A 26,791-nucleotide genomic window follows, 5' to 3' on the forward strand; every position below is an offset into this window, starting at 1 on the left:
ATCAGAAGAGTTTCATAAAAGTCCTCATTCTAGAGGCTCAGCACTTAGTGAACAAATCCCTGTTTTTACATTATCCTAATCTACATGACTCATGACATGATAGGTTTCACATCCTATGAATCTTATTCTTCTGAACATGAAAAAAAATCTCAATCTCTAGTGTCTATTTGGCTTATTCTGCTACACTCTAGTTCCCCACGGTTTGGAAGCAGAAGACCTGCTCTTTCCGCCCCTTTGATTCTCTAATTAATCTGCAATAAATGAAGGCTCCAAGTGTTTTATGGCACTTCAGTTTCCCATTCCCCTCTGATGTTTGGAGGGAAAACTGAACACACAGCAAGACCTCTGAACAAGTAATAGCCGTTAAACTGAAACACAATGCAAGGTTTCCTAACCATGAGTTCATAACACGTGTGTTCATAAAAAGTGATGTGCTTGCTGCCTGCAGCAAAACCACATGCTCTCTGTTTTCAGCTGATCAATGTTGCTGTGAGGTAGAGTACATGTCTGAACTCAGGAAAGAATTAAAGGGGCAGAATGATAATTCTATCTCCAGAGGCCACACAATAATGGTGATGAGTTAAAATGCAGTGAGTTTTAGATTCCACTCAGTAGAACTAGCATAGAATTATGGAAAAATAATTATACTTGTAAACCAAGACTTGGGATTGAATTGGATAGGGATTTGCTACTTTCCAGGTAATTGACCTCAGGAAAGAAGAATAATTATCACATAGCAAAACTGTGACAAAATAATGGATATAGAGAGACACTGCCCAGTACCTGCTCAATAAAGGCTGTTTGCCTAAAATAATGTGAAATAGACATTGTAATATTTTGTTTAAATTTCATATTTATGTCTTGTATATAGAGGTTGTATTAGTCTGCTAGGGCTCTCATAACAAAATACCACAGACTGGGTGGTTTAAACAACAGAAACTTATTTTCTTACAGTTTTTGAAGCTTAAAGTACAAGATCAAAGTGCTGGCAAGTTTGGATTCTCTTGAGGCCTCTCTCCTTGGCTTGCAAATGACCCTTCTTTCTGTGTCCTCGCATGACTTTTTCTCTCTGCACATGCATTCCTGACGTCTCTCTGTTCTTATAAGGGCACTAGTTTTAATTGGATTAGAGCCCCATCATTATGACCTCATTTAACTTTAGCTACCTCTTTAAAGGCCCTGTCTCCAAGTACACTTACACTGGGGATTAGGGCTTCAACATATGAACTGGAGGGGAGGCACAATTGAGTTCATTAGAGAGATATTATAAATACCATCTGATATAATATATGAATACCACTTTAATATTTAAAAAAAAACTTTCTGTACCTTTTCAAGAAATTCACGAGAAAATATAAAACAGCAAATCTAGTTTTTCTCTGAACAAGAGTAAAGCATGTTTGTCCCCACCCTATCTCTGTTTCTGCAAAGTAAGCATCATTTTTAGTTTCTAAGACACTTGAGTATCTGGCTCTAACTGTGAACCATCCTAGAAATAGTTAAGTTGACTATACATCCTCCCACTGGAGGTAAGAGCCTAATCATTTCCTTTTTTAAAGTCTTGCCAATAAACTAAGAATTGAAGGACAGAGAGGTACTCAGTGATAAGTTCAAATATTGATAAAATGTGAGTAAGATTCACATAACCAGCTTCTGTAGTGACCTATTGGGTGATCTGGTGATTCTTCTAGGTTTCATTCACTATTATAATTATTCCCTCACACTCCACAAATGAAGAGAATAATTCTGTTCTCTAGAGAACATATGTATAATATGAGGTTGTTCCTACTATATTATATATACACATATATATGATATATATACATATATCATATATTAAATGTATATATATAATCCAATGAACCCCATTCTCTCCCTTATCTAATCAATTGCACTTATAGCTGCCAAAGTTAGCATTCTACAATACTATTTAGATCATTCCACTTCTTCCTACAAAAATATCAAGAACCTATTAGGGTTTCCTCTTATTTTTCCTACTAAATTTTTCTCACATTTCTCAGGATGGCCTCTGAAATCTTTCCCCAGTGCTCCCCTGACCCAGATCACCAGCATCATTTCTTACACCCCCAGTCAAACCCGCCACTACCAGGAAAGAGTAGAGTTTTCAGGCATTCTCTCCAAAGCACTAAGTTCCAGTACAATCATGCATTAGACCAGAGGCTCTGCTTGCACAGACTTTGTCTTTTCACCTTTGATTCCCTCATTTCACAGAGGATAGGGCCTAGTACATAAAGGGTAAATAAAAGATCAGTGATCGAGAGAGGGAATGTCTCCTTTTTCCTTTCTACCTATCTAAAATCTGTTTCTAAATCAGCCCCCTCCAGGAACTCTTTTAAGACTAATCCATCTGACTTATCGACCTTTGACTATGAGGTCTCCATTCTCATACTTTGATTAGAACTCGGTGACAAGCACTTATTGACAAGTTGCTTTGAGGATGTTATTTCATTAGAAAGCCATTTAAGAAGAATGTTCCATGTCACCCAGAAGGTAGAATAAAAATCTTTGTGCATAGTACATTCAAATGTTAATTTTGACCAACAATTTGAACTAACATTTCATTCATTTTCATAGCCCATACCACCACTTATTTCTGAAGATTTAAACAAAGCCAGTAGAGAGAGCAATTCATTATTAAACAGTGTTTTAAAATGCTTACTTTTTGTCAGGAATTGGACTGAGAACTGATTTTACACACGCTATTTCCCATGATCCCCACAGAAACCTTTGAAGGAAACTGAGACTAAACCAGTTGATCCACTAACTCAAGGTCACAGAGTAAGCCAGGATCCAAATGCAAACCATTCTGACTCCAGAGCCCCACATGTATTTCCTTACGTTTTGATGCCTTTAAGATTAGATTGTCTACTTACTCCTATGCCAGAGAAAGACCTTGCAGGATGTTTCTCCTTCACGTATTCTATAAGGAGAGAAATCAGTAGGCAGAGATTGACTTATATGCTTTCTCCCTAAACACAGATAGCTTTGAGGGAGAAAGAGAATCCTATTTAATAAAGTCAACTTGATTTGGTCTAAATCGGCAGACATGCAAAGAGGTCATCTAGATAAGTTCCCTGCCATCAAATAAAAACACACTTTAAATATTCAGGATTAATTATTGATCATCTTTAGACATTTTGACTATGTAACCAGTGTCTGGAGAGCCACTAAAATAGTAATATGCAGGCTTCCATATCCGTTGTATGGGTCAATGTGGAACTGCCTCAGTATCTTAGCAAATTTTGCAGAATTCTCTAGCATTCCCTCAATTAAAGGAGTCATGACTATGTGTAGCTTTTTACTGTTTGGGTCTCTTTCTTTAAATCCAGCTAAATATTTTTCAAGTCATTAATTACAGATTGCTTCAATCTTTGCGCTCGTGAGAGGAAAAGATTAAAAACTGGGTGTGCATACCAGAAGAGATGCTTTCAAGAAAAGGCAAAGTAAATTCTTCAGCAAAGATCTAGAGAATGGAGGAAATGTTTTTTAAAAACATCTGAAATCAAGAAGCTTACATATGCCTGAGTTCTGATTGAAGTCTGGTTGGATGTGATTGCAGGGAGTTCCTGATTCCACAGATGAGTTTTAATCCTGTCAGCTGAGGTTGACAGGAACACCATTTGCTAGCTGATTTTGTAAGTAGATCATCTCACTCCTTGCGTTTTTATTTAAAAGATGCAAACTAAGATATTTCCTTCTTGGAATGAGTTGAAAATGGAGGAAAAGGGAAGATATTCTGAGTTTTGAGACCCTTTATTAAATGCTCCAGGGATACCTAACTGCTAGAAAACTGAAATGGCATTGCAAGGAAAAGAAATATCTCTTTATAGATAGTGGGGTGTGTGTGTGTGTGTGTGTGTGTGTGTGTGTCTGTGTTTGTGCACCTGTATGTTGGTTTTCTTGGATTTTTGTTCCTTTGAGATCCGACTACAAACTGTCAGAATGATGCATAAAGTCAAGCAGCGCAAAAACTATTCATCTTAGCAAGTCCTAGGATTGGATATTGAGTTAAGCTCATTTAGAAAGATAAACCTCCAGGATCTCACACTAGTCCCCATCAAGCCACATCCAAAGATCAGAGCTTTAGTTGAGGAAGATCTCAAATACAAAACATAGCCCAGGGAGGAGGTGCTTCAAGAGTGAGAGAAACTGGTATATTCATTCTCCATAAAATGCCAACTTGACTTTGTTTGGTAGTACAAGTTTGGAAAGGGAAATAAAAAAATCAGAAATAAACAAACAAGATATCAGTTTGCCTTTTAACTTTTGGATGCCCTTTACCATATGACTTTACTGTCCCTCCCACTTAAAGATGCAATGAACTTTCCTATCCCTTGTATTTGGAATTTGTCATGTGATTTACTTTGACCAATGGAATGTCAGCAGAGACTATGCAAGCAGAAGCTTGAAATGTGCTTGTGGGACTGGGCTTTCACTCTTGTACTTCCTCCATCATGAAAACAACATATCCCAAGGGGCTCACTGGATCCAGAAAGATGAATGACAAAGGAATAGCTCTGATCTGAACCTATGACCTGGAGCAGGGTGCAGCTGGGCCCAACCAAAAATCAGCAGAATGATTTTGGCTGGCACAAAAGCATGTGAGTAAGAACAAACGATGGTGATTTATGTTAGTGAGTTTTGGAGTGACTTGTTATTTGGCATTTTATGGGATAACAGATGAATAGAAGCTTTTAATCTGTTCTTGTTCAAAGACTTCTTTGAGAATATGAGGAAAGCTGTGGACTTTCTTCCCAGTAAAAGCACATGCATAAATTTAAAATTTTGCATGCAGTTTTAGAGGATTCATTGACCTCCTAATTGCCCAAGGAGACATGGTTATTAAGTATATTTGCTTTATCATATGCCTAAATAAAAAGTTATCTGAGTAAACTGGCATTTCCACTTAGAATTCTATGCAGAGGAGAAAAAAAGGTATCTATTTTGCTTTGCAAATAATTTTTAACAATTTATTTTAACATGTCCCCTTTTTTCCTCAGCACCTACATTCAACCCATGAGCACGTCCAATTGGTAGCACCTCAAAAGCATATTTTGAAACTGTTCACTATTCTCCAGTTCCACTGCTGCCATCCTAGTTCAAGCCACCATCATCTCTCACCAGCGTGATTGCAACAGTTTCATAACTGACCTCCTTGCCTCCACTCTTGCTTGTCTACAAGTCATTTTTCATCCAACAGACAAAGTTGTTTCCAAACTTTCCCTTGGCAATATTATTGTTAGTCTAATTCAAAGGGCAGTATGCACTTATGTCAAGAAATCACCTTAAAACTCAGTTAAGAAATGAAGTTATATTCTGCCCAGCATCTACAAGAAGAAGGCATAATGCTTTTAAAATAGCTTACCCATCTATTCACTCATGTGTCTAATATAGTAAATAAATAAGGAAGTTAGTAAAGAATCTTATACGATGGTAAGTAAAATGATTTATGAATCCACTTGTGTGCATGTGCAAACTTTTTAAAATAATACTGTAAATCAGAAGAATTTATAAAATGAATGTGCAACCTAATATTAATTGGACAGAGCCACTAATGTGTTGCTAGTTGAGAAAACTCAAACCTACAAAGACAGCACACATCTGGGGTTCTCACCAAATTTGCAAAGTTTGTTTAATAAGAAAGAATTCAAAATATTTTTATGGCATATTTGTCTGTATTTCTGATTTCAGAGGCTTTAACAATGGTCACAGTTTGAAAACGTATAACATACAATAAAAAAACAATTCTCCTGACATCTGCAAGTCCGTTCTCCTAGAAGTAGAACCCTGGTAAATGTTTCCCTTCCTTTTGGGCCATTCCATCTTTTGGAAATGGGAGGAGGCAATAAGACTATCTGGACTGGACTGTGGGGAAACCATTAGTGTTATGTAAATCACAGGAATTTGGGGAGTTAGTGGGGTCAGCATGGAATTTTGTAAGCGAAATTATCCAATCAGCAAACAAATAAAAGATATGAGATTATCAGCTACTTAACCTAGAATTTAGGAAGGTAGATTTCTAAAATTTCAATGAAAAAATATATGATGCTAGGGTCAGAAACTCTCAAGAGAAAAATTACTCATAAGAGACGAGAGAATTTTTTAAATGAACATCCAGCTATGTAGTAGTTATGGGTATATACAAAACTCTCTGATAATCTCACAGCTAGATAAATAGTGATTCTGGTGATGATCCAACTAAGTGTCACTTGCTCAAGTAAAAAACCAAGAAATTTCTTTGAATCTTTTATTTTCCTCACTATAGCATGTAGTGTATGTACTTCAATCCTCCACATACTCTTATAGCTTTATACCAATCTTTTTGACATCATTGATAACAGGACCATTCTGTCATCTTTATACATAGCTTTCAAAAATCTGAGCCTATTAAAAATGCTGAAGACAGAAGGTAGTACTTTTAATTTATACTTATTATTTATTTTACATTTACATTTGTTTTATTTATATTTACATAAACAAAATAAGAACTACTCATCTACTCAAGGAAGGTGGTGTAATGGTAACAGAAAATATCAAAAAAAAAAGTCCAACAAATGCTCATTGTACACCTGCTTTGTGCCAGGCCCTTTGCTCAGCCCTGGGGATACAGCAACAGGGGATACAGAAACATTTGCAGTGTGTTACATTCTAGCAACTGGAGCTATTTTAATTTAGGTGGTCAAAGCAGACTTTTCCAATGAGCAAGGCTTAACCTGCTGCCTTAAAGGAAACAGAAGCAAATCAAATGAAGAAATGTGATCAGCAAGCCCAAAGCCTAGGAAAGTAATATATTGGGCATGTATCCAAAAAAGCTTATTACCGTAAATAGCTGAAGTATGATAAGTAAAGCATAGAAATGAATGAAATAAAGTCAGAGAGTTAGGTAGGGCTAGATCATTTAGAATTGTCTAGGGTAAAGAATTTGGATTTTACTCTGAGGGCAACAGGAAGTCACAATGTGACTTTAAGCAAAGAAGTGAGTGACATGATATGATTTGCATTTTGGAGAGATCATTCAGCTGCTTTGTGAAAAACTCGTTGTTTTTCAGAGACAGACAAGTAGGGTGGGGCAAGGAGACCAGTCAAGAGGTCACTAAAATAAATTAGAAAAAGATAAAGATAGGTTAAACTATGTTGGTAATAACAAAAATGAAAGATGTCAATAGATTCTAAATGTGATTTGAAGGTACCTCCACCAGGTCTTAATGATGGATTAGATTATGGGGTATGAGGGAAAGAAAAAAACTGAAGAATGATGCCAAAGATTTTGGTAACAATAACCACAGATGATAACCAATTAAATAACATGGAAATCCATGGGTCAAACTGATATAAATAAGCAAATTAAACAATGAGGAGATTATATAAATTATATATTTACAATGGAATAGCAACTAATAAATGTTGAAGGAGTAATATTAGAAAATCATCACTCGACAATCATCATCATAATAATTTAGCCAAAACCCACCAATACATGCTATGACTTATGGGTGAAATTTGGATACAGATGGGATATTTACATAGTCTCACAGTACCTTCCAAAAATACCTATTAATATAGAGGTAAAAAACTTAGAGTGATGGAAGTGATCAAAGTTAACATGGCAGGCTTCCCTGGTGGTGCAGTGGTTGAGAGTCCGCCTGCCGATGCAGGGGACATGGGTTCGTGTCCCGGTCCGGGAAGATCCCACATGCCACGGAGCAGCTAGGCCCGTGAGCCATGGCCGCTGAGCCTGCACGATCAGAGCCTGTGCTCTGCAACGGGAGAGGCCACAACAGTGACAGGCTTGTGTACCGCAAAAAAAAAAAATTACCATGGCTAATAACTAGACAAATTGAAACTGCACACAACCTGACAGGATGCAATGAATGAAAAGACCACATTGATATCCATGCCCAAATTGCATAACCTCAAACTAGTCATGAGGAAGCATCATAAAAACCCAAACTGAGAAACATACAAAATAACTGGCTTGTAATCTTTAAAAATATGAAGATTATAAAAGCCCAGGAAAAACTGAAGATATTTTTCCAAATTAAAAAATGATGATTAAAATAACTGTGACAAATAAATGAAACACATGATTTTGGACTGGATCCTAAAGAACATGATGGGGATAACTGGCAAAACTTGAATGAGTTCTGTGGATTAGGTAGAAGTAATTATCCATGTTAATTTCCTTATTTTGATAGTTGCATTGAGGTTATAAGAGGATGTCCTTGTTTGTGGGGATTACACACTAAAATATTCAAGGGTGTTGAAGCATCATGAATACAACTTCCTCTCAAATTGTTCAGAAAAAATTCTTTGAACTATTTTTGCAGCATTTCTGAAAGTTTAAAAGCATTTTAAAAGAAATAGAAAAAACAGCCGAATTATTGTACTATTGTAAGTTTATTTTCTTTCAGTTTTTGTTTTTGATTTTGTAAAGAGAATGGTCTTTAAACTGAATTGAAAAATAGATGCTAAGATAGATGAAAAGATGGTCTCTCAGCCATAAAAAATTAGACAACAGAATGCTGAAACCCAGATATATTTGCAGAGTTGTTGTGTTCTGAAATCTCTGAATATTCATAGGGAATTGGAGAAATGCCAGATTACAGATGGGGAAATCCTCTCTCCCACTCCACTGTGGATTTGGAAATTACAAACCTGTAAGCCTGATACTTATCCCAAGCAACATTTTGGAACAGGCTATTAAGGATATGACTTGAAGCATTTTGAAATGACTACTGATGATCTGGAGCCAAAACAGCTAACTGAAACCAAGTCATGGTTCCCTGTCCTCTTCTCTTGTTTAGACAGGTGGTTTTAGGTTGACAGATAATGGTAGTGTTGCAGTGTTTCTACTCATTGAGGACATAAAATATGTCCTCATCATATGCTATCAAAGACTAATACTCTGCAGGGATATTATCGGTGCTCAATAGCTATCGTTAATGAGAGAAGGAGAGGGAGAGAAGGAAGGGTGAAAGGAGGAAGGAAGGGAGAAAGGGAGGGAGGGAGGGAGGGAAGGAAGGAGGGAGGGAGGGAGGGAAGAGGGCTATGTGCTGGCATGAGATTTTAAAAAGTATCCAGCAGTTTATTTAGGTGAATCAATAAATGACCAAATAACCATACTGAAAACATTTCATTTATGAAATAATACCAATCTGTTCAACTTAGCATATGTATCTTCTAATTCTTTCAAGGCCCTTCTATCAACCCTAATTCTCCTGAAAGCTGCCATATCTTTTCTATTAAATACTCTGAAAGTATAGTCTACCATCCAGCTCTACTTTTACTTCTACTGGTCCTCTTCAGGATATGGGAATCTGCCTTCAGCTCCATCGCTCCACAAAAAATTGTTCTTTCCTGGACACCAATAACACTCTAATTTTCAAATGCAAAAGCATTTTTTGAACCCACTCCCACAGAAAACACCCTTCTAAGATCATTTCTAACTATAATGCTGTGACTTTAAGCTCCTTTCATTGTTTGTGTGCCCATATTTAAGGCAGACTTCTTTATAGCATGGAGAAACTGTTATTATAGTGTTTATGCCAATTTCTAAACTCAGAGCAATTTAGCTTTTTAAAGAACTTTTAAAATACATTCTACACATGGCATGTGATTTAAGAGACTCAGAGAAGGGGAATAAATAAGAGGAGATGAGATAAAGATATATGAAATAATGAGAATGATATGGTATAATCCGATTAACCTTGTTCCATAATACAAGATTATGACAGTGTTTAAATCAAAGGAAAGTGATCTTTACATAATGTAAAATTAACCTATGGAGCTCTGAATCAAGGGGTATTATTGAGGAAAACTGTTCAGCAAGTTTAAAGGTAAGAATGAGTAACCTTTCAGATAAGGAGAAATTGCAAAGTCCATTCCAGAGGCTGGGATGTAATGGTCTCAGTTTCCAGATGGAAAGCAGATGTAATCACCATCTTAATCCCTTGTAATCTATTGTAGCTAGAACTCTCAGCATACAAAATAGACACCTTTGTTTAGATAGAGCCCAATTAGATGTGCATATGTGTGATGTATATATGTGTCTGTGCACATACACAAACATAGAAACAACAGAACACTGCTGAGAAGAAACAAAAATAATAAATTAATTAATTTTAAAAAGCAAACATGAAATAGCTAAAATTATTTTATCTAATGTTTTCATTGAAGAGAAAGGAATATGCCTAATCATTTGATGGCATCCTTTCTACAACACTGTGTTAAATAAAATACCAGTAAAGTACAGTTCCAATTCTTTTTCTAATAGTTAATTTCATAACATTTACTGTAACTAGAGGTTTTTTTTGTAGAACAATACCTTATTGATTAGATTACCAGTTTGGAAAAGGATCTGGGGTTCAAGGTCCTAGTTTAGGCTATGTCCTTGACTGGTTATAAGACTTCAAAGACACAATGGAAAGACTAACAGCTTTGAAGCCAAAGAGCCCTGGGTTTGAATTACCAGACTGGAATGTCTTCATCAGTTGTAGACCTTTATTTATGTATTTAAAGTATTAGTCTCTGTTTTGTATCTGTAAAAGGGGAAACTCACATGACTGCAATCAAGGTTAAAAATTCCCTGTACATTGTAAGAACCCAATAAATATAATTTCTTCTTTTTTCATTAACCAACCACGAGTTTTAGTTTCTACACCTATAAAATGAAGTGAATAATTATTGGACAACCTATCTTAAAGGGTTATTGAGGGGATAAAATGATGCTACATATGTGAAAATACTCTGAAAAATGAAAGTTAATCACAAAGATTAGGGTAGTATGCTATCTTTTTTATTCTTTATTAATTTGTATATGGAGATATCAGTGACAGATGAATACCAAGAATAGATGAGAACCAAAACACTAAAGCATTTGTAATTTTCTTTTTTTTCCACAATTAATCACTCTTATTTATGAGGATTATATAATAATGATGTCTACCTTTAAAATAAAAATCTGGGGCTTCCCTGGTGGCGCAGTGGTTGAGAGTCCGCCTGCCAATGCAGGGGACTACGGGTTCGTGCCCCGGTCTGGGAAGATCCCACGTGCCGCGGAGCGGCTGGGCCCGTGAGCCATGCCCACTGGGCCTGCGCGTCCAGAGCCTGTGCTCAGCAACGGGAGAGGCCACAACAGGGAGAGGCCACAACCGTGGGAGGCCTGCGTACTGCAAAAAAAATAAAAATAAAAAATAAATTAAAAAAATAAATAAATAAAAATAAAAATCTGTATTATGAACAAAGTGTTGAATCCCTACACTGACATATACTGACAGTAGCACAGGTCACTTGAACGTCAATTCTGTATTAGGCAGCATTCTAGGTGCATAACAGATATCTCATTCAAAATTCATAACAACCCAAATACGCATTACTGCTTCTGTACATTCATTCTTCCTGGGTAGTAGTATGGATAAGAGCTAATGTACATAAATCATGAACATGATACATGATAAGCATTCCATAAACAAACACTATAGTTATTATTACCATTATTGTACCATGGTGGAGGGGACTTTCATTTCTTTTATGGATGGGAAAGCTCCAGACCAAAGAGGAGAAATGGTTGCATATACTTACAAGACTGGTCAGGCTCATACACTGTCTAATGACCCTTTAGACTCAGATCATACATTTAGTATCTGTTCTTTTGAAAATTATCCCAGAGACCAGAAAATCTGGATTCCACCAGAAGATTAATCAGTACGTGTTAAAACTTACCTTTATTTTTATCTATACCATGACACCTTAAAAAAAAAAAGTCAAATTCTGGAGTGGACCTCAGGACTGAGTTTAGCAGGTCCAGTTCAAAATGATGTGCCTAGAGATAGCCCCAAAAAGGAATCAAGCCAAAACCTTCCTGGGCTATGTTGATCTATTGCCAAACTGTCAGCACCACCACCACTTTTGTTGCTTCCCAGAATCCCTTTCCTATGTAGTTTTAAGTTAGGGATCGCCAATGAGAGGACTTCCCAGGAGATTTGGAAAGTACAAGTGAAACTGTCATTAATATTAAGAAGTCATAAGGGTCAGGCAAGGCAGCTTCTCCTGACTTGGCAATTTCTCAGACCTCCCCAGAAGCTCCCCACTTCGCAATCACAGCAGCCTAGCAGGACTTGCCATGGGGTCCCTCTTTGTAATAGCCAGACTCAGTGGTTTCTCAAACTTTCTCAAAAGCTCCCATGATTCTACCTGTGCCAATGCTTTGAAGTGGTTAGTGACTATTTCTCCAGTTCTCTTACTATAGCTTTCACTCCCCAGCTCCTCCTACATTCCTATGTGTGCTAATTCCTGATTTAAAGCCTTTACATCTATATTTTTGGTAGTGGTTCTGTCTTCCCGACAAAACCAGACTGTCTCAGGCTACCTTTAGAAATGCACTTTGAATTAAGTCTCTTTAGCTTCTCTTTTTCTCCCCATTTCTTTGGTTATATGTCACTATGCATTTCAAAATATGTAGGGACTGTTGTTTGCCACTTTCAGGAGTAAATCTCATTTTATTTCAGACAGGGTACATGCAGAGTTGGCTGTATGTAACAGACTTTAATTCATTCATTCAACAAATATTTATTAAGTTCTGACTCTGTACCAAACTCTGGGGAAAACCATGATGAGATGTGGCCCTACCTTCATGGAACTTACAATTTAATAGGGAAAATTGGCATGAATTAAATATTTAAACAAGGAAATGTAAAACTTCAACTGTGATAAGGGCTAGGAAGAAATTCGGTGTATTCTGCCAGTCCATATAGGAAGGTCTGACCCACTCAAAAACATCAGAGATTTCCCTGAGTGATAAAAGTGTAAGGATTATGAAATTAGTCAAGAGGAGAGGAAAGGGTATCACTTACAGCGAATACAGAAAGTGTAATATAATTCGGTGGAGAGCTAGGAGGAAGATAATGGTAAACAGAAAGAACTACAAAGTACATGGTTAGAGCGAGGTAGTGGTGGTCGTGGGTAGAGTGAGGATGTTGAATGGTGTGACGTAGGAAGTGACCAAACCACACATGACAGTGTAAGCCTTGTCAGCATTTTGTTTAGTCCTAAAGGCAGTGGAAAGTCACAGAACATTGTTTCAAAGGGTACTGGCATGACCATATTTACAGAGTTTAAAGACCAGTCTGCCTAAATATCAATGAATAGATTAGAGAAGGGGCTGAATAAAGGATGGAACTTTAGGAAACTACTTCAATAGCTGAGGAGAGGGACATAATCACTTCTTTCACAAACAGGAAGTCTCAGAGGTGACAGGTAGCTGGTATGGTAGAAGAAAAGATGAAGAAAAGATGATGAATTCAAGACACATTTAGGAGGTAAACTCAACATGAGGTGGTGCTGTATTGGATGAGGGGAGTAGGGAGAGGAAGGGGATAAGGATTCACCCCAGATTTCTGGACTGTGCAACTGGGTAGATGGTGGTGCTATTCACTAAATGAAGAGCAGAGCTTTAGGACCAGGCTTTGAGGGGAGGCCATGGTTTGACTGTGGATCTTTTAAGTTTCGTGGACCTTTGAGATGTCCAAGAGAAGTCAACTAGGCAAATGGATATCTGTGAAATGGGATTGAAAATGCATACTCTGTAAATCAGATGTACCCCAACCCCAATTTTTTTTTCAATTTTCCAAAGCTTGTCTCATCAAGTTCTTAGCCTCAATTCCAATCGTTCAGGTGACAGATTATCTGAAAGCCATGATCATGTGATAATGCCTAAGATAAAAAGGGAAGACAGTCATGATGGGATTCATTCTGACAGTCTCATGCAGAAAAGAATTTATAGCCCAGATAATTTGCCTGCTAATTATGCAACCTCTGGCAAAATCTCAAATCCCAAAGTTGTCAGAGTGAATGAAAAATGAACAAGAGCCACCTAAGGTGACAGCGAACTTAAGCAGGTAGTTGAGCATGGGGGCTCATCTGGCTCCCCAGATCAGGAGATAAAACCTGGAGGATCTCAAAGGTGGAGATAGGGTAGGCTGGGGACTCTCTCAGAGGACACGCAGGTGATATAAAGGTCCCAGTGGAGAGTCTAGTCTCAAAGGCTACAACAACCAGACACACATGAAAGTGCTGAGAACATGCTGATTATACCCACTGCAAACAAAGAAAAAATGTAGTTTAAAAAGTTATCTCAATCCGAATCTTCATATCCCCTCTATATGTCTCCACCAAAACAGTGAATATACTCATATCACCACCACTTCCACAGGTTAATATGGAGTCAACAATTAATCATTATCAATAAACCCAAAATATTGTTTTCACTCTGTCTGTATACTTATTATAATGGTCACTTTTAAGTAAATAGATGGATAGTTTGGTTCAATTTGTCCTCACTGTATCTTTAAAAATCAAATTAAAAACCTCGTCAGTGTGAGAAACCATGTGTTTCTCAGGTATGCCCAGTGTGGCTGGAGCCAGAGACACTGATACATAATTGAATTTAGATGTGTTATTGTTTGTTTAATCATTCAGTACTTGCTGGTAGTCTATAATGCTCTTGATGCTGTAGTAAACAGCTTGGAAAGGGAAGGAAGGGTGGGGAGGTGGAATTTACAGTCTCCTACTGATTCCAGTCTCAAGTTCAGAAGAGAAAAGAAAAGATACATAAAAACACTTCTATCAAGTGTTTCAGAGCCTGTAATCTATATGCCAAAGTTAAAACGAGTATAAGAAGGGTACAGATAAAAAGCTACGGGAATTCATCGGAGTGATCATGCTACTTGTGGAATATAGATGTAGACTTTCTGAAGGAATATTGAAGGATAGGTAGAGTGGTGAGAAAGGCATTACAAACAAAAGAAAGAAGATAAGCAAAGGCAGTGAGGTGGAACAAAGAGGATGTGTAGAGAGAGCAGGAAGTACGTAGAGAGAGCAGGAAGTACGTCAGCTTTGACTGCCGATTCTCTCTCCCCTCTAGGTCTTTGCACACGGTGCTCACCCCCTCTTCTCTTCACACAGCCACACCCTACTAGCTTATACATCTCTTGAACATAACCCTGGGGAGTCAGTCTGAACCCTACATCAGACTAAGTTTTCTTCTTTTATCCTGTGCTTCCCTGGTCATGACATTCACCCCTCTCTACTCTAACTGCTATCAACCTGTTTGGTTGGTGTACCCTACTAGGCTATGAATGGCTTAAGAGCAAGGACTCTGTTGTAGGCTGAATAACTACCCTCTAAAAGATGTCCATGTCCTAATTCCCAGAATCTATAAATATGTGACCTTATGTAGTAAATGGGACTTTGCAGATGTGATTAAGGATCTTCATGTTGGGAGATGATCCTGGAATATCTGGATGAGCCCAATGTAATCATAACAATAGATTTAAGAGAGCAGCAGGAGGATCAGAGTCAGAGAGAGAAGATGTAATGATGGAAGCAGAGGTCAGAGAGGAAAGTAGATGCTAAGCTTCTGGCTTTGAAGATGGAAGAAGAGGTCATAAGACAAAGAATGCAGGTGGCCTCTAGAAGCTGAAAAAGACAAGGTTACAGATTCTACCCCAGAGCCTCCAGAAGGATCACAGGCATGCTGATGCCTTGATGTTAGCCCAGTGAAACTGGTTTTGGACTTCTGACCTCCAAAACTATAAAATAATAAATTTCTGTTGTTTTAACCCACCAAATTTACGGTAACTTCTTGCTGTAGCAATAGGAAACTAATACAGACTCAACCATATTTTTTCCCTAACACCTAACCCAAGAGCTTGCACAAAATACATATTCAGTTAAAAAAAAAACTATTAGATGAAGGAAGAAATGCTGTCCTGTAATATGAAGATTGGAAGCCAAAGACAGGAGTGATAGAGGTGTGAGTAATATCATAAGGGATCCTGAACATTCCTGAGATGGAACCTAACCTGAGCTGGTGGGATCAGCAGTGGTGCAGGGAGAGGAACTATTTGTTTTGAAAAATCATAAAGAGAAGGAAGAGGTGACAATGGCTGGGAACTTGCTGGCACAAAAGACTAGAATGTGTCTGGAATAATCTACAAAAGAACTGAGAAATGTTATGCGCCAAATCTTCTAGTTGTCCCAGGGGTTTTCAAGAGGAGAGCAGTTTGACTTGAAAGAGTTCAACTGTGAGTTAATGCTCCAAACAATCAGGTTTGGGGATAAATTAGTGAAAGACAGGAACAACAACTTCCCATCTTACTTATTTAACTTGACATGACCAAGTAGTAATTGATTTTGATCAGATTTTTTTTACCTAATTTTCAGTGGATTAATACATTCTTCATTTCTTGTGACACCATCGTCATTGGTTTGCATAAGATTTCTTTCCTGTATTATTTATTCTCATGTATCCCAAATATTATAATATACTTGACGCTTACCCTTTTATTTGTATGGGTTCTTATAAAACATGTATTATTGTTTTCTCTGAATGCATTTTTATAGTGTTATGCTATAAATCTCAGTTTGTTCTTTTTAAAAAATCTAGTATTGCATTTTTAAGATTTACACATGTTGCTATGGGTACATCTCACTTCTAAATGCTGTTTAGTGCTCCTTAGTGGAGCCTACTATATTGTACCTACTTATTTCTCCAGGGATGGATATTCAAATCACCCAGAATTACTTCCAAATCTTTACAAACAATACTACAGTAAATATCCCCATACATGTCCCCTTACAGGTCCATGCAAGAATTTGTTTGAATGTATATTCAGAAGATGACTTGCTGGATCATAAGGCACATGTATATATACTTGGTTAGATGCTGCCAAATTCCTACCCTGAATATCTATCTGCACCAGTTCTTGCTTCTATCAGGAATTCATCTGGGTTCCTATACCTCCACAGGATAGGGGTGAACCCAAAGAGTAGGTGGCTCAGGTGTGCAGTAGCAGAGGTAGCAATTGGGACTTCTCTCAGACAGAGCTAATCATATAATCATATCCCTGAAGCTAAGGTTTCCCTGGCTAGATCAAAGCTTTATCCCTCTAAAGGGAGCCAGTGACAAAAACAAAACAAACTCACAAAGAGAACATGAAAAGAGTCATTAAACAAACCAATGCTTTCACTCTTCTTCCTGCCTGTAGTCCTGCATTTAGGGTTTCTGCCTTTACCCCCTCCTTCATCTGCGTGAAGAGTCCCAGGCTCCCAGGTGCAGGGTGGGAGAGAGTAGTGAGAGGTGAGAAACTCCAGGAGAGAGCTCTGGCCACACTGGTCTTCCCTTCCCCTAAGGTGACCCTTCTGTTCTACTCAGCAGTCTGGGATAGTGTTTCATTTCAGAAGCATCCTCCACCAAGGAAGAGGCCAATGTGTAGCACTGAAAGCAAGGTCGAGTGCCCCTCACACAGTGAGAAAAGGTCGGGGCCACGCTGCAGGATATCTGTCTGTACTGGCTCCACACCAGAAGGGCTAAAAAATTGCTTACTACCTCCTGGCCCCCTTTGAAGCCACAGGATGGCACTGCCCTTCCAGATGTGCCCTTGCAACTGCTCAGTTAGATGGCACCCACCTGACAAGACTTCAAATCTCCCGGCCATGGAGTCCAGATGTTGAGGACCTGCCACAGTGAAACTCAAGAAGGCCAGGAGACGACTCCCCAGTGTCTCATGAAAAATTATCAACCCAAGCTTACATCAGTGCTAAGGATAGCCTCGGTCATGTTTGCAACAGGGGGAGGGTTACAGGGCTCGGAGAGACGGAGAGGAACCTATTAGGTCATCCAAATGTGGATTCCTGGACTGAATTCAGTCCTGAGTGACTGAGGATGCAGAACCTGGAGGAAATGGTGTGGCAAGACAGGAAAGCATCTTGTGCTCATCTGTCTAGAGAGTGCTAGAACCAACTTGGCCCTTTCTGGTGCCCACTGAACACCATCAACCTCCTTTTCTTCACTGTGTGAGGAGAGAGGCGGGTAAAGATGCAGACTTTGGTAGAAAGAATTCCCCACAGTAGGCAGGTGGGCCAAATCAAGAAGGTATCTCCTCCACAAAGATCTCTCTCTCCTCTCCCCTGTGCTAGCTCACTAATAATAAATAATAATAACAACCAACATCTGTAACTTTAATGGTAGTATTGGTCTATCTTCCACATGATTAACTAAGGCCCAGAAAGTTTATCACCATCTAAGCTCCTGCCAGTAGCAGAGTCAGAATTTGAACCCACATCTCTTTGACCCTGGAAATTGTTCTCTTAACACACATTATACTACCTCTCTCCTGGATGCTTTTATACATCTATTTCTCACCCTAAATCATTAGAATTTGCTCGTATTCGTCTGTGAGCTTTAGGACCAGGGTGACGTCTTATTCCTTTTTGTATCACTCCCACCTCCCACTGTTACCAAGCATAAAATGGTGGCAAACATGTACAGAATGCTTATTATGTACCAGGCTCTGTATCCAGAAATTCATGTGGATTAGCTCATTCAGTCCTCTTAACAACCCTATGATGTAGGCGCTATAATTTGCACCATTTTATGGAGAAGTCAATTGAGACACACAAACGTTAATCAATGTGTCCAGGGTCACATAGGTATTTAACTGGGAGCCTGGGGCATGCTGAGTCCAGAGTTTGTGCTTTTAAACCCTGAATTATTCTGCCTTTGAAATCAAAAACATCTTGAGGTTGCATTTTTAACACTTTCAGCTCAGCAGCGTGCTACAGCCCTGCTTCCACAAAACAGGTGCCCTATCCACATACATACAGCCAGGGAATACACCTCATCCAGAGTGTTCAGGCCAGAAAACAAAATCCAGACCTCAGAATCTGTGCCTCTTTCCCATCTCCATCAACAAATCAGCACTCATTTTTGTCATCAACTCTTGGGCTTTTGCCATGAACGCTTAGTATTATCACTTGCATTTCTGTAAGACTGGAGCTGGCTTCAGTTATTCAGAATATTATTTATCTGTTTCCTAGATGCCAGAGAGTTCAATGTTACCCAAGAGCCTGGAAGGATTGTTGAATAACCAAGAGGTTCAATGCAAGAAAGGCCTGATTGACACTTGGGTATCTAACACTTACCATTTAAATTATAAATATAGTCATGTAAGAGAGAAAGCCCCATTGTTTGAGACTTTCTGTCTTACATGCATTATCTGAGACACTGGTTCTGCAGAATTTAATAGATTACTTATGTAGGAGATTCCTTGATCCAGTAAGTTTGAGAAATCCTGATTTAAAAAGCAAAGCCAGAGTCTTTCCTTCAGGGCTTCTCAGAGCCTTTAGCATGCATTACTGTGTACCGTGATTCTTCTAGACTGACCTCAGAAAATAGCTTTTCATAAAATGACCAGAAAGAAACGAGCACACTACTGGGTTAGAAATAAGACTTGCAATTACAGTCTCATGAGGCATAAAGGGAGAAATCATATTACACCATTGAATAGACAACATTGTTTATTGCACATGCATAATTTGGGACTTATCCTAAACTCTGGGACCCAACAGGCACATACAGTGAGTAATCAATACCCAAGTTAATACTGTGGAGGAACAAAAGTAGACATATGAGTGGCTGAGAAGAAAGGATATCAATTAGGGCTGAATAGGTCAAAAAGTTAAAGACATTGGATTTCACATCTGAGTTATCTCAATTATCTGGTCTGAGATTGGTACACAGGACTTTATCTGCAAAGGCAAGCATATTATTTGTCCAAATTCCAGGTCACATGATGACTGCTACAGATGGTGTGCATAAGGTTTGATAACAAATCCCGATTTCTACAATTCTCACCCACAGGATGACTTTGCCTCTAGATCTTCAATATATCTTAACTCATAATAAAATGAACCTGATGAAATAAAAATGCAATGATATTACCCTTTTACAAAATCTTTTATGGTTCCTCACTGCATTTTGTCTAACATCCAAACTTCTTAGCTTGGCATTCAAGGCCTTTCATCTGATGACCTGAAGTTTTTCTACCTTGTAAGAACTCCAGTTGGGTGCTACTCTCCCACAGAGCCCTCTCCCCAGTTGTACCAAATTGCTTTCACTGGGTTACACTGCTTTATGATACCTCTACTCTTTCTCACAAGTGGGCTTTCTGCACAGACACAACCTTAGTCCCCTCACTTCCTGCTAAGAATCAGTTCCCACATTCTATTCCAAGAAGCCTTTCTTGACTATGCCCCAAGATCACGGGTTCTTCTTATCTGTCTCATTGCACACTTGAGTAAGCCGATCATCACAGACATTACATGTCTAATTCACCTCTGTGACCTCAAAAGCTAGCACAGCACTGCATGGCACACTGCAAGTGTGGTTACCGTCTCCCACTTTGTAAATGGGGTGGGAACAATGGCTTCAACTCATGCCCCCAACCTACCCATATAAGCAAGAAATCTAGTCTTTCCCTACACAGCACTTCTTTCCCCTGCTCCTTCCAGAACCCCCCCATCTCAAAAAGGCTAGTTAATTTCTTTTGCCTCAGAACAGGATTCACTGCCCAGTGGTGCCCCCTTGTGGTTGGTACATCCCAAAACAACTATAGGAAATTGGTTGCTTGGAAAAGAGCCATTGGCTAGTTGCTCTGGGCTGCCTGTCTCATCTGAAGCAAGGACATTGAGATCAGATCTCCTGCTCTATTCCCTTATACAACTCCTTGCCAAGAATGTAAATGTCCTTCAAATTATGAGAGAAGAATGTTCCCTCACTTCTAATAGTCAAGTCTGACCCACACCAAAACGGACCCAGGTTTCCAGTACCACAACTCTGGAACAGGTTTCTCTCTGCATTTCCCCACGGCACAAACTTGCTATAGGGAAGAACTTGGACCATCATTTTGTCAAAAACGCAGACTTATTCTTCCTTCCTCCCCTTTCAACAGATTCAGTGCAGGAGCCAATTTGCTGGCCCCATCTCTTCTCTCCAGTGGAAATTTTATAGCAGAAACCTTGGGGCCAATGCCTGCCCTGGCATTGGTTAGAGTCAATCTGGTCCACCCACTTCAAGAGGTTCCAGGAACCTCTTATCTTAGAATGAAGATTTAGGACTTCCATGCTTTCTTCCAACCCTTTATGCAAATGGGTCCATATTTCGTAAGCAACCTTCCCCACATAGCAACAGTTTTTCTCTCTCATGCACATATGTATGTTTTAAGTGGAGGAGAAATACAACAGATCCAAGCAGCAAAACCTACAAAAAAGAGGGCCAGATTGACAGAAAGAACATCAGGAAACACGACCCCCTCCTCGAACACACCTACTGCTCCCCGGTAAATGTTTCTCTGCCCCATAACCGAATCTTTCCAGGAGGATGAAAGGTTGATCCAGGCTGCCACACTCTGAGCCCAGCCAGTCCTTGTAGAATCAAGCCTGAGGTATTCCCACTGAGTTCCAACACCCCTTTATTCTTTCACTTTAACAAACTCATTGACATTTCTATTTCTTATTAATCAGCTTTAACATATTTTACAAATTGTCCTGGTAGCATGATCACCAATCCTCTGGATTTATAGAACTCACCTCACTTCCTAAATATCACATGTGGCAGAACATGTGTCATTTTCTACAAATATTGAAAAATCAATAATTGCTACCAGAAAACCTGTATTTGTTCAAATCCCAAAGATAAATGAGTAGAAATACCATTCTCTTTTAAAATTCAGAAATAAGACAGATCTTACTGCTTATTCTTTTGATGCTTCTACAATGTGCCTGGCTTCAATAATCAGAGACACAGCCTGCTTCCTTTCCTCTTCCTTTTGCTACATTTTTATTATTTTACATCTATCTCTAAATGAACAGATTTAGCATACCACCTCATCAAGCAGAGTGAGAGGCACAGGTCTACCTAGGAACAAATACATATAGCCAGCTGGGATGGGAAGGAGAGTAGAGTTAAATACAGGTGTATGGTCCTAAAGTGATGCTCCAAATGGTACAGAATTTTGAGTTCTTTTCTTTCTGTCTAATACAGTATATACACATATATGTTTATATATTAGATTAAGTACATAAATATTACATGTTGTTAATGTTTATATAATATATATTGTTAAATACTTATAAATGTAACATATATTTAATATATATATTATGTTATAGATATATTTACAGTTTAATATGAATATAATACATATCTATATATTTAATATGACATTAATGTCACATTATACAAATATATATTATATAAAATATATATTTTAGTTATATACATTCACTAAATACTGTCAAGATATATAGTAAATATTAGAAAAGTTTACTCTTCAAATATTTTAGAAAGAAAATGAGAAAAAGAGATAAAGAAGGTGTGGTATACAAATACAATGGAATATTACTCAACCATGGAAAAGAAGGAAATCCTACCATTTGCAATAACATGGATGGACCTGGGGCATTATGTTAAATGAAATAAGCCAGACAGACAAATCCAAATACTGCATGGTAACATACATGGAATCTAAAAAAAAAAAACTCCTAGAAACAGAGAGTAGAAAGTGATTGCCAGTGACTGAAGGGGTGGAAGAGATAAGGAGAGATTGGTAAAAGGGTGCAAATTTTCAGCTATAAGAGGAATAAGGTCTGAGGATCTAATGTATAACATGTTGACTATAAATGATAACACTGTGTTGTATAATTGAAATTTGCTAAGAGTAGAACTTAAATGTTCTCACACACACACAAAAAAAATAAATATGTGAGGTGATGAATGTTAACTAGATCCTTTCACAATGAATATAAATATATATCAAATCACTGCAATGTACAATTTAAATATCTTCCAATTTTTTGTCAATTATACCTTAATAAAGCTGAAATTAAAAAAAAAAGAAAATGAGAAAAAGTACAAGCTGAAATATATTTTTTCTGTTTTCTCAATGGGCTGTCTTGCATACTATCTGGTAAACAAGCCACTTCGAAGATCACTAGTTTAAACATTTTTCTGTAAAGGGCCAGCAAACTTTTTCTGGAAATGGCCAGATAGTAAACACTTTAGGCTTTGCAGGCCATGTGATCGCTATCACAGCTAATCAACAATGTCATCGTAGCATAACAGCAGCCAGAGACAGTACATAAATGAGCAAGTGTGGTTGTATTCCAATGACATTCCTTTTACAAAAGCAGGCAGCTGCCAGATATGGCCCCACTGGCTGGCTGTAGCTTATGGATCCCTGGCTTAGAATATGATGAAGAGATGTTCAAGAAAGTAGTGTGAAGGTAAACTCATGAAAACTATTGAAAAAGTCATTAACCTGCCATTTTTCTCTGCTTATTCTCCCCAAACTCTTTTCTTCCTCATGGTTCGAAACCTGTTTGGTGCCCCTGACTTAGAACCTGGATCTGAAAGGAAAGGATGAGACCACATATTGATACAAACAGCAGAAAGAAGATGCCTGCATTATTTGAGTGCCTGGATCCCGCTATCCCTGAAATCAGCAAAACTGTACATACGCTTCCTACATGAGTCTGAAGGAAAGGAAAGTATCTTTCCTATGCCCATCTCAGCTGGGCCCCTATAACAGAAGACATTAACAAGGGGAAAAGCATACAAATTTATTTAATGTAAGTTTTACCTGACACAGGCCATCATAAGGAAATGAAGACCCAAAGAAACAATCAACCTGAGTGTTTTTTATATTAGTTTTGATGAAGAGTGGAAAGTCATGAGAAAATGTGATAGGACAGATAAGTATGAGCTAAGAGCGGTAACCTGGGGGAAACTTAGCAAAGCCTGTTCGCTCAAATTCTTCTCAGTGTCCCTCCATCTTTGGAGATAAGGATGCTCCCTTCCTCCAGGTATAGGGAGGGCACCTCCCACATGAGGGTCTTTTGACTTGCTTCAGGGGAATTTCAGAAAGTCCTTCCTACACCTGCCATTTCTCAAATTCCTTCAGTTTAAAATATTCAACATGCCAAGGTGCCACATTTGGCTGTAACATATCCTGAATCCTGTCAAGACCCCAAATTCCCTTTCAGTTTTTGTTGGTTTGGGTTGGATCTTTGTCACTGGCAGCTAACAGAGAGTAATATATCCTGATTAACAATGCATTATTTCAATTACTCTTAATACAATTCTACTAAAGAAATGATTTCACAATTTGTAAGTGAGGAAACAGAGGTGTAGAGAAGCTAGTTACCAAAGTGTACACTTCTAGGAAGTAGTAGGGCCGGGTTGTGAGCTCTGAGGGGGCTGATGACAGTAAGCCCCACTGGCCCTGTGATACTTGACAGTCTGCCCTGCAAACTCATGCATCTCAGGTAGCCAGAAGAATAAATACACAGAATTTGTTCCAGAAGCCTCCACTGGTGTCAATGAGTTAAATTCCTATTTAACTAAGGGAAAATGGATATCGACCACAGTTGGCTTGATTGCAAATGTCAGGCTCTTTGAATTATTAGGAACAGCAATGAAAAATTGATTACATTTAAAACATCCTGTGAAAAGTTTTACAATTGCACATTAAGAAATGGTGTTAAGCAAATAAGAACTAACTGTTCTCAACTGCACTGGTAAAAGCCCCGTCTGCCTTCCCAGTACAATGCATATTCATTTCATTTGAACAAGAAAAGTAAATAAAAATAAAAAGTCCCAGATCTCATTCACATTCAATCACTATAATTCTGAGCCTAAGGTTATCCTCCGAAGGGAGGATACAAATGCAACAACTAAGGCTTTCCCTAATCAGTTCAAACTGGTCTAGAAACCTCTAGCTGACCACAAGTGCTGAGACACCCCAAAATTCACAGGATAAGAATACCACATACCATGCAATAGATGTGCATCCAAAAGTTTGCGTGTGAATTTAAGGGGTGGGTTAAATTATTTGAAGGGTCCTTAGGGAGTTCACTTGAAAAACAAATGAAAAATTGTCAAAGTAAATATGCCTTCTGCCTACACGTGCCACTAGCCAGCCTCGACTGGCAGCACTGTGACCCAGAGTACCATTAGACCTCTGAGCCTAGCTAATCCCATTGGCCTCACTTCCTCATACTTCATTAGGAGTAAAAATAGAGTACTCTGGTCAGCTCCCCACATCTATTCCCCACACTGTGATCCCTCTCTTCCTGCAGCAGTCAGAATAGGCTAGTTTATGCTGTACTAACAAGATATGCCAAAATGTTCAGCAGCTTAAAACCACAAGGCTCATTTCTCATTCAGGCAAAATGTCCATCACAGACTCTTTCCAGTTTCCCTTGGACCTTCACAGTTTTTGCACTGAATGTGCCAGAAAACTAGGACAATTTCTAGAGAGTTCTGTACCATGTTATACCACATAATTGGGCAACACATTCTTAGCTGGACCTCTACTTTGAGGTAAACCAATCTACAATGGGAGTGATAGCCATACTTTTAAATTGATGCTTGCTCTAATCCTGTTTTAATTGTTCTTTTCTGTTCCAAAGTTTTCTGAGTTATATCTTTTTCTGTTTGGAATTGTGAAGTATTTTACTTTTCTAACTGTGAAGTACTTTTTTGTGTATATATTTTATTTCCTTTCATTCCTGCTTGCAAATCTGCCCTTTTCCCCCCAAATACAGCCATCTACAACTAACACATGATACTAATGCTTTGTTCTCTGAACTTTTACCATGGACCTGTACTCATAGGTACATAGTCTGCCTCCCCAGTCACCTCAAGTGCCAGTTTGGGCAAATGCTTTAGCACAGAAGAGCATGGATTATCACTTTTCCAGTCTTTGAAGCAGCTCCTTGTTTTTTATCATTAAGTCCCTAAGCAAATGCCATATATTTTATTTTTTTAATAGCAGCACCACTTTGAGGCACTAATTTCTATATCAGTCAGAACAAACTAGGTTATGCTGAGGTAACCAACAAATTCAAACTTTCAATGGTTTAAAAAACACAAAGGTTCAATCCCTGTTCCTGTTTTGTGTCTATCATGGATCAGCAGGAGGGCCCTGGTCCAGGACCCCAGGTTGATATGGCTTCAGTATTTAAAATGTCAATGTCTGCCAAGGCAGATCAAAGTGGATATGGTACATCCTGAACAAGCTCTTAAAGCGTCTATCTAGAAGTAACACACATCACTTCTGTTCACCTGTCATGTTGGTCCTTGCAAGTCAAAGGAACACCCTCAATTCCAGAAGGATGGAAAGTGCAATTATGCCATGCACCCTGAAGAAGAGAGAACTGTAATACTTGTGGGCAGCCCCAATGACTACCAACTCTATTCTACCCCAGCGCCAAACTCAACCTTCATTCTGACATTCCTAATGCACCCTCTAAAACTCTTTCAATTGTTGAACGGTGTATCTGATCCCAGAATATTCTCTCCAACCCCTGACTTAACTAATACCTGTCTCTCTCTTAGGTAACCATGCCCCCAGTAACCCCTTTCCAAATTTTTCCTTTCCTATTCTTTTTTCCTTTCTCTCTCATGCACACAGTCACCTCCTTTTCTTCCCAGAGTCACCATGTAGGGTCAGAATACTTCTTGTTTCACGATATCCTACCTCCAGACCTTTATTACTCTCCCATCTTTCTGTAAAAACCATCTTTCTCTGAGGTTCTTAAACATGACAATATCCCTTCTATCCCTCCTTGTCACTACCTTCTAGCCCAGCTTCTCTGTTCACTGACCTTCTTAACTCCAGCGACCTTTACTTATGTTCTAATTCAGCCACTCAAGCCTCTGGCCACACTGCAGTTCTTGTATTCACCTGGAACTTGTCCTCTACCTTTGAAATCTTAAATTTGATTATCCCACTTTCTGGTCAAAACATCCTGTCCTTTCATTCCTGTTTGAGACTACCAGTATTATAGCTCTCAGTTCCCTTCTCTCTTCGGCTGTTAGAGTAATTCAAACACCTCCCTCTTAAACAGCATACCTGCTTAAAGCCCTTCA

The 26,791-nt window shown here is 38.6% G+C and overlaps 1 protein-coding gene across 1 annotated transcript in view; it reads left to right on the forward strand.

The window, feature by feature from the left end:
• Nucleotides 1-15,301: 15,301 nt before the first annotated feature.
• Nucleotides 15,302-26,791, forward strand: part of LOC308620823 (cilia- and flagella-associated protein 44-like) — a gene marked incomplete at both ends in the record, with an annotated part of 33,931 nt that continues 22,441 nt past the window's right edge. Inside the window, 2 exons of the mRNA XM_081240716.1 lie at nt 15,302-15,390; nt 20,811-20,904. Of these exons, the coding sequence (XP_081096842.1) occupies nt 15,302-15,390; nt 20,811-20,904 (183 nt within the window). The remainder of the gene's footprint in view (nt 15,391-20,810; nt 20,905-26,791) is intronic.

This window comes from Mesoplodon bidens (genome assembly GCF_964165515.1).
Source record: "Mesoplodon bidens genome assembly, chromosome: 7".
In the NCBI taxonomy this organism is placed as follows: Eukaryota; Metazoa; Chordata; class Mammalia; order Artiodactyla; family Ziphiidae; genus Mesoplodon; species Mesoplodon bidens.